This window comes from Sceloporus occidentalis, unplaced genomic scaffold (assembly GCF_023333645.1).
Source record: "Sceloporus occidentalis isolate IW3139 unplaced genomic scaffold, rSceOcc1.0.p SCAF_2, whole genome shotgun sequence".
In the NCBI taxonomy this organism is placed as follows: Eukaryota; Metazoa; Chordata; class Lepidosauria; order Squamata; family Phrynosomatidae; genus Sceloporus; species Sceloporus occidentalis.
Genome location: NW_028316982.1, coordinates 37455310 through 37462341, shown reverse-complemented (window position 1 = coordinate 37462341; position 7032 = coordinate 37455310). Strand labels below are relative to the sequence as shown.

Genomic DNA, 7032 nt, shown 5'->3' with positions numbered 1-7032 from the left:
TTCAAATTCAGAACATTAACCATCCCTTCCCCGGAAACATTTCATTATTATATAACCCTCCCCTTTCAACTTTAAAAAAAAAGTTAATATTTTTTGAAAGCATATGCGCATGTGTGTGTTCTTTTCCCCCAATTATTTTCCCATCCCATTTCTGAACATTCACCATTCTGTCTTCCCCAGAAACATTGCATACGTATATCACCCTCCCCTTTTAACTCTAAATTTTTAAAATTATTTTTGAAAGCATATGCACATGCGTGCCGGTTTTTTCTGGCGAGGATCCCAACAGTCACGTGTGCTTGTTTACATGTTTGCCTTCAGGTTTGTATGGATAGCGCTGGGGCATAGAGGGGAGGGTCTTTTCGGCCAGAAATGCCCACCGCCTGACCTGTCCCTTCTCCAGCCATTGATTTGAACGTGAACGGGGGTGGAAAGGAGTCGTCTGCGGCTGCGCAACATAGCGCTCGAGAGTGAGGGGGTCATGAGGGGCGGGCCGTTGCACTCTACTGCCCACCCACAGCAACCTGGCCCTCCCCCTGCAATTGCCCCGATCACGACCGGGGCGAAGTTCATATTCCCAGGAACCGTTTTTTTCCAAAAGAAACAGTTTATAACCCGATTTCAAAAACACTGTGCTAGGGGCCATTTACCACAGAACAGGTGTGCAAGCCTCGGATTCGCTTGTGTGAGATTCGGGGTGAGTATGAACTTCACATGCAAGAATCGCTTTGAAAACCGGTTTTTTTCGTAGTCTGAATGGCCCCTTAGTTTTATGAGGACTTCAGACATTGTTGTTCTCCACTTGTGGCTATTTGTCAATTTTTTATTGCTTTCTCTGTCTTTTCTCTTCCTTTGGAGAATAGGTTAAGGGGAAAAAGACAGAATTAGCAGAAGCAGTACCTTCACATTGCTAGCATGAGGAAACCTCCATCTGGAAACGCCCTAGGATATGTAAGAACAATCGAGGGGAAACAAATATTGGCCCACATTAATCTGATCCTGAGTGTACTTGTAGGAGTAATCCCATTTAATTCATTGGCTCTTGTTTTCAAGTAAACATGTTGCACTGGCCACTTCACATTCTTACAGCTGTGTAGTTGGAATGGCTCTTTGGTAACATGCACTGTATGATGTCTCTCTGTGAGGATAGCTTCTTGTGTGAAGTGGGACAGCTGCAGGCAGAAGCAATTTAAATAATACAAGATTGTTAGATGGGATTTCAGCCTGAAATTAAATTAAAATAAAATAAAAAGATGATGACAGTTTCTATAGTATACCCAGGGCATTTATATAAAAATAATGGAAGTATATTAAAATCCACAAATAGCCAATTTTAGAAGTTGCAAGGGGAAGAGGTGTGATAAAACACACTAATGGTAACCAACAATGGACCCTTTATACATTTGGGAGTGAAAACATTTTCAGGCATTTTAAAATAGATGATGAAATAAGAACAAATAAATAAGGGAGCACGTTTGGCACAGAAGGGCTCATTAAAACAAAAGCACATGTTGCTGATTTCTGGGAAATCTCCAAACAAATTTTTGATGAACTCTCCAGTGGCTTCCATCAGGATCGTTTACTTCTTTGGCATTCTGAGTAATTCTCTTTTCCCCCTTATCTTTCTTTATTCCTCTTTACTTAGTCCCTGGTTTGCATCCTCAGTTCTAGTCTTCTATGTATTCAAAGATACTGGGATAGTTCAGTATAGACTGTACTCTATTATAGTTTATAACAAAAGGAATCTCATTATGCTTGTGGGACCTTGTTATTATATTTATCTCACTAAAATGCATGGCTTGTCTTGCAATGCTTATAATAGCTGACAACGATATCTATTCATGTGGTCAGAAGAAATTAATTTTAAAATATATGTTTTTTGCAAAAACAGATTTTTTTTTAAAAAATATCTAATTGAATGGAGTAGAACTATGTTTCATTTATTGCCATCAGATTTCCCTACTGAGCACATAGATCCAGAGCTTGAAAGTAATATTAAATTAGTTGTAATGTACTACCTTTTGGGATAACAAGACAGAACCACATTCTGTTTGAAAAGTGACACAGTTACTAGTAACACTGTTATCTTTTTAAAAAATAACAAGTAGTGTTTACTCATTGTTTCCCTCCTCCCCCATGGGAAAGAAAAGGGACATGCAAAGCCCTTCCAAAGTCTGACAGTAAGGGCTGTTTGACAGTGGAACACACTCCTTCAGAGAGTGGTGGAGTCTCCTTCTTTTGAGATCTTTAAGCAGGGGCTGGATGGCCATCTGTCAGGGATGCTTTGAGTGTGAGTTCCCGCATGGCAGTGGGTTGGACTGGATGGCCATTGTAGTCTTTTCCAACTCTTTGATTCTATGATTCTATAATGCAGTTAGGCATGGCATGCCCAGAATTTATAAATTGACAACTTCTTTTCTTCAGTGTCAGGTATCACTAGAACTAAAACACATGTTTCCTTAGGGAGACTAAGATCTTCTGAAGCAAACTGATTCATGTTTTTGGAAGAAATGAAATAAAAACACATTTCAGCTTCTGATCTTGGGGTTCTTGTTTTCATTTTATACATGAAACAGTTGCTGCAGTAGTACATTCAGTTAATTATACTTGGAAAAACAAGATTAAAATTTGATTATATTCTGTAGCTATTTCAACATGTCATGGGAACAAAATACATTTTACTTTACAATCATTCACAGTTTCATCAAGATGGCTTGACATTTATTCATAGTGATTTCAGATGTTGTCTAAAGTTATGAGTTTCATAAGCTTTCTATTTAATAAAATCCACCTTCTTATGACTTAAATTATAAAGAAATAACTACTTCATAATTATGCATCAAGCAATTGGAGGCTGCATACCTGAGTTGAGGAAAAGAAACACTAATCATTGAGTTAGCTTTTATTAAGTGTACTGATTTTCTAGTGTTAGGTTGTGTCCCCATGTTACTAAAGATCTGCATGGAATATCTTTGGGGATGCTGGGGTGTGGCCATTTGTCTCCCCTGAAGTGCACTAGTAATGTACAGATTTTCATACTGGAGTGGCATGCATAGTTCATGCGCAGAAAAATGTAGTGATACCATGAGAAAGCACATGAGGTCTCTTTTCCATGGGACAGATAATGTACTTAATTATTTAACCTTAAAATATAGTGCACCCTCAGGGTGGTTTATAAATGTAAATGGGAAAACACAAAACAACCACTACACAAATAAACCTGTTGAACTGGTGTCAATTTTTGTGTTTCCAGATGTGTGTCAGAGAATAAGAGGGTTGTCATGCAGGTGGGCCAGCTACTTGGACATGTATTTGAGACAACATCAAGAGCTAACCTATGAAAACTATTTGTACTGAAAATAGTTACCATCAAAATGTACAAAATGTACATGAAGATGCCAGCCACAGATGCTGGCGAAACGTCAAGAAGAAAATTGTCTAGAACACGGCTACGTAGTCCAAAAAACCCACAAAAAAAACATGGATGCCGGCCATGAAAGCCTTCGACTTCACAAAATGTACATAAATTGGAAGGAGGAGGACTATTACCTATAGATATGGGTGGATAAATTTTTTGGACAAGATTCTGCATCGCACTCTTTCTTTTGTAACTTTATGACTCTGTAGTTATGTTTCAGAAATCCAACAAAACCCTGTTAGTGAATTGTGAAGATGCTCATCCAGACACTGGCAACAATGCTGCAATGGGTATTAGGTGCTCCTGCTGTGCTCTGGCACTTTCTAATCAGTATCCACATGCACACTGATGCATCAGTGTGCATTGCACATTGGGCCATGGTGTATCAGTCACTCTGTTATGTAACAGATGCCTGTGCATTATAATATCACAACATCATCTATGTGAATATGGATATTGCAAAACCATTCAATTCAGTTTTGCATACGTTTACGCCAATTATGAAGATGTAAGTCCCAAGTAGAAAGGTAGCCAATATTTCAGTTGGTTTTTGTAAGAGTATACCAAACTGTGCATTTCCACCCCCTTTTTGTTCATCCACACTCAAGGTTTTGAATGCTTAATAATGAAAGATTCAGGTTTTAACCTCTATGTTAGTACCTCTTTTTCCTAAGAGATCATCTCCCATCTTTAATACTTACGTACAGGTAAGTATAAGAGCTAGCATGGTGCAATGATTTGAATGTTGGATGATGGCTCTGGAGACCAGTGTTCAAATCCCTGTTCTGCCATGGAAATCCACTGAGTGATCTTGGTGACTCACACCCTCTTAACCTCAGAGGAAGGCAATGGCAAATCCTCTCTGAACAAATCTTTGCCAGAAAACCCCTTAGGGCCATCATCAATTGGAAATGACTTGATGATACACAACAGCAATGAATAGATGGGTACAATGTAGTCTTTTTTATACTGGGAATAGCTGTACCTGTTGAACATGGCTAATGCAAATGTGGATAATTTTATATTTCTTTTTAAAAAAGCCCAGCAACCCAAATTTATTAAATTTCTTCAGACTGAACAGACAAAGAACTTATGAGAAAAAGGGAAACTGACAGCTTTCTGATCCCTACCAGTAGGTGGGACATGACTGGAACTTCTTAATTTCCTCTGTTTCTGTCCACTCACCCAGTACAAAAGGTAAATTTTGGAGAAATTGTATACATATGCTATATAAGCTAAAATAATATAACAGAGTAAACAATATGGATATGAAATAAGGTATGACTGGTTATATATGGCAGTGGAGGAGAGGAATATAGTGAGAACAACCAGGTTGGCAATAAAATGACATATCCAGAGGAGACAAACACTAGTAGATGTTTTTCTAAAATTGGAATAAATAGCAAACAAATGGAACACATGGTGAACAACAGCACCCATAGAGAAGTGAAAAACTGTGTCACAGTTTGATAGTTCTGTCATCTGGATGACCTCTCTCCCTGGGCATCAGTTCCTGATATGTCTGGCTGTACAGCTGCCAGGAACCCATGCTCTTATTTCTTAAGCGGAGAATATGATGTGTGGCATAGTTAGTGGGGCTCCATATCTTAGTAGTAGAACAAATGTAATGCATACTGAAGGTGTGAGGTTCAATCCCTGCCACCTTTAGGCAGATCTAAAGCATGGAAAAGCCATCACCAGTTAGTGCTGAATTAGATGGAATAATAGATTCCGTAGAAAGCACTTGCTGTGACAGTGAAAAAGACTGCAAGAAACAGTCTGGAAACAGATGTCCAGTCTGAACCTCTTAACTACCATCCAGTAGTTTTCCCCCACAACATTTATTTAACAAGTCCATGATAGTACTTTCCCACATCTCTTCTGCATCCCTATTGTATTGTGCAATAAGCAAGTAGGCAATAAAATTCTTTGGAGCACCATCACAAACTTCACTAGCACATGGATTTGAGCAATAATGAAGTCCATGATGGATGATTCAGGTGACTTTTATTCCATGCTATCTGCGGAGTGGCCATGTGTCTAGGACTTATTTCTTACTGCATGATTTAAAACTCAATAATATAATTTTTTTTTTGCACACATTATTTTTTAAAATGTTATAGATATGTTTATTAAGTCTCCTTCTCACCCTGGATTTCATCAGGGAATCTGATAAATGATTTCTTCTAGCTAATACATAGACTTTGGGTTATTAATGTATTACAGAAGACACACAAAAGCAACAACAAATGGGTTGGGGAAGAAAGCATAATTGCTATCTATACTGGCAACCTTGCTCAGTAAAAACAACAACACCAACAACAAGAACACTCCTGTTATTGATCTGTTTAGACTTTAGTAGCTTGTATATCAATGCCCAGTTTTATGTGCTGCATTATTAACCCCTTTCCTGGCAAACTGCTACTGCCAGAAAGGCTTGGGAAGCTTTGCAACTAGACAATGAGAAAAGTAATCTTGTCCAAAAGCCCTGTCCACTTTGCCCCATAAGAAGGCATGATGGCAAGAGGAGAACAGTGTCACAGTGTCTGTGATCTTTGGAGCATGTACAAGTTCACTAAATTCCCATCCTTCCCTCTCTCTTGAATTAATTAGAAGAATAATATACAAAGGCCTTTGTATGTATGTGAGATAGAAATGCAGACGATGAAGCATGATCAGAGACCAGAAGTGCATATATAATGTCTCAGAAGCAGAGGGATAGTGCCTTTGATTCCATTATTAAAAATTGCCACCGTCAGAAAAAATTAAATGTAACTGTATTATATATATGGGATGGTAATAAATTCTCATTCCTTCAGGCTCCAGGGATAGATTCAGTAAGGTTTCGCTTCTTTTCAGTTGATGCCCTTAATATATTTTCAAGCTTCTTGCTAACTCTGCATGCTCTTCCTCATGCTTATGATATACATTTTTACTGGACTACAGGGTGAGGAACCAACTGGGATTGGCTTGGAGCAGGTTCAGATTGGAGTTCATACCCTCCTAAGCCAAGATCTCCTTCATATATATTTTCTTTGCTTCCAGCATGGGGGAGCTCTGTTTTGCTTTGTGGTGGCATGGGTGAAAGATCTGAGGCTACATAATTCTGAGTCAGTTCATCATTACTGACAATAAAATCAGCATCATCATCCTTCAGTTGCTCCTAGATGTTTTATAAAAGAAAAAAGAAAGAAAAACGTACATATCAATGCCAGAAAAACTTCATTGTGTTGTTCTATAGAAACCAGGTTGAACTTGATTTAATTTGCATGCTTTATTGAATTCCTTTATATCGACTATTGCCAGTTCACATTACATTGGCAGAAAAGCAGTCTATGTATTAAACTATGTGTTGTTGTACTGTATGCAATGGGATCTTGCAGCATCTTTGAGACTAAGTGAGACAATTATGTATTGTTGTCTTCATGGTTAAGACAACATTTAATATTGTTAGAAACCTCTTGGGCATGCCAAAGTGATTTCTTGAACTATGGCCTGAGAGATTCTCATTTTAAGTTGCCTTTTCTAGTTAGGGGAGCTTGCAGGATCTTTATGGGCACATAAAAACCCATGGCATTTGGTATGCTGGATTCACCAACTTTAAAGGAACAATT

At 38.3% G+C, this 7032-nt stretch overlaps 1 protein-coding gene across 1 annotated transcript in view; it reads right to left on the bottom strand.

The window, feature by feature from the left end:
• Positions 1-2648: 2648 nt before the first annotated feature.
• Positions 2649-7032, bottom strand: part of LOC149318157 (sodium/hydrogen exchanger 9-like) — a 410327-nt gene continuing 405943 nt past the window's right edge. The window contains exon 16 of the mRNA XM_089509098.1: positions 2649-6581. Coding sequence (XP_089365224.1) covers positions 6351-6581 — 231 coding nt within the window. The 3' untranslated portion in view covers positions 2649-6350. The remainder of the gene's footprint in view (positions 6582-7032) is intronic.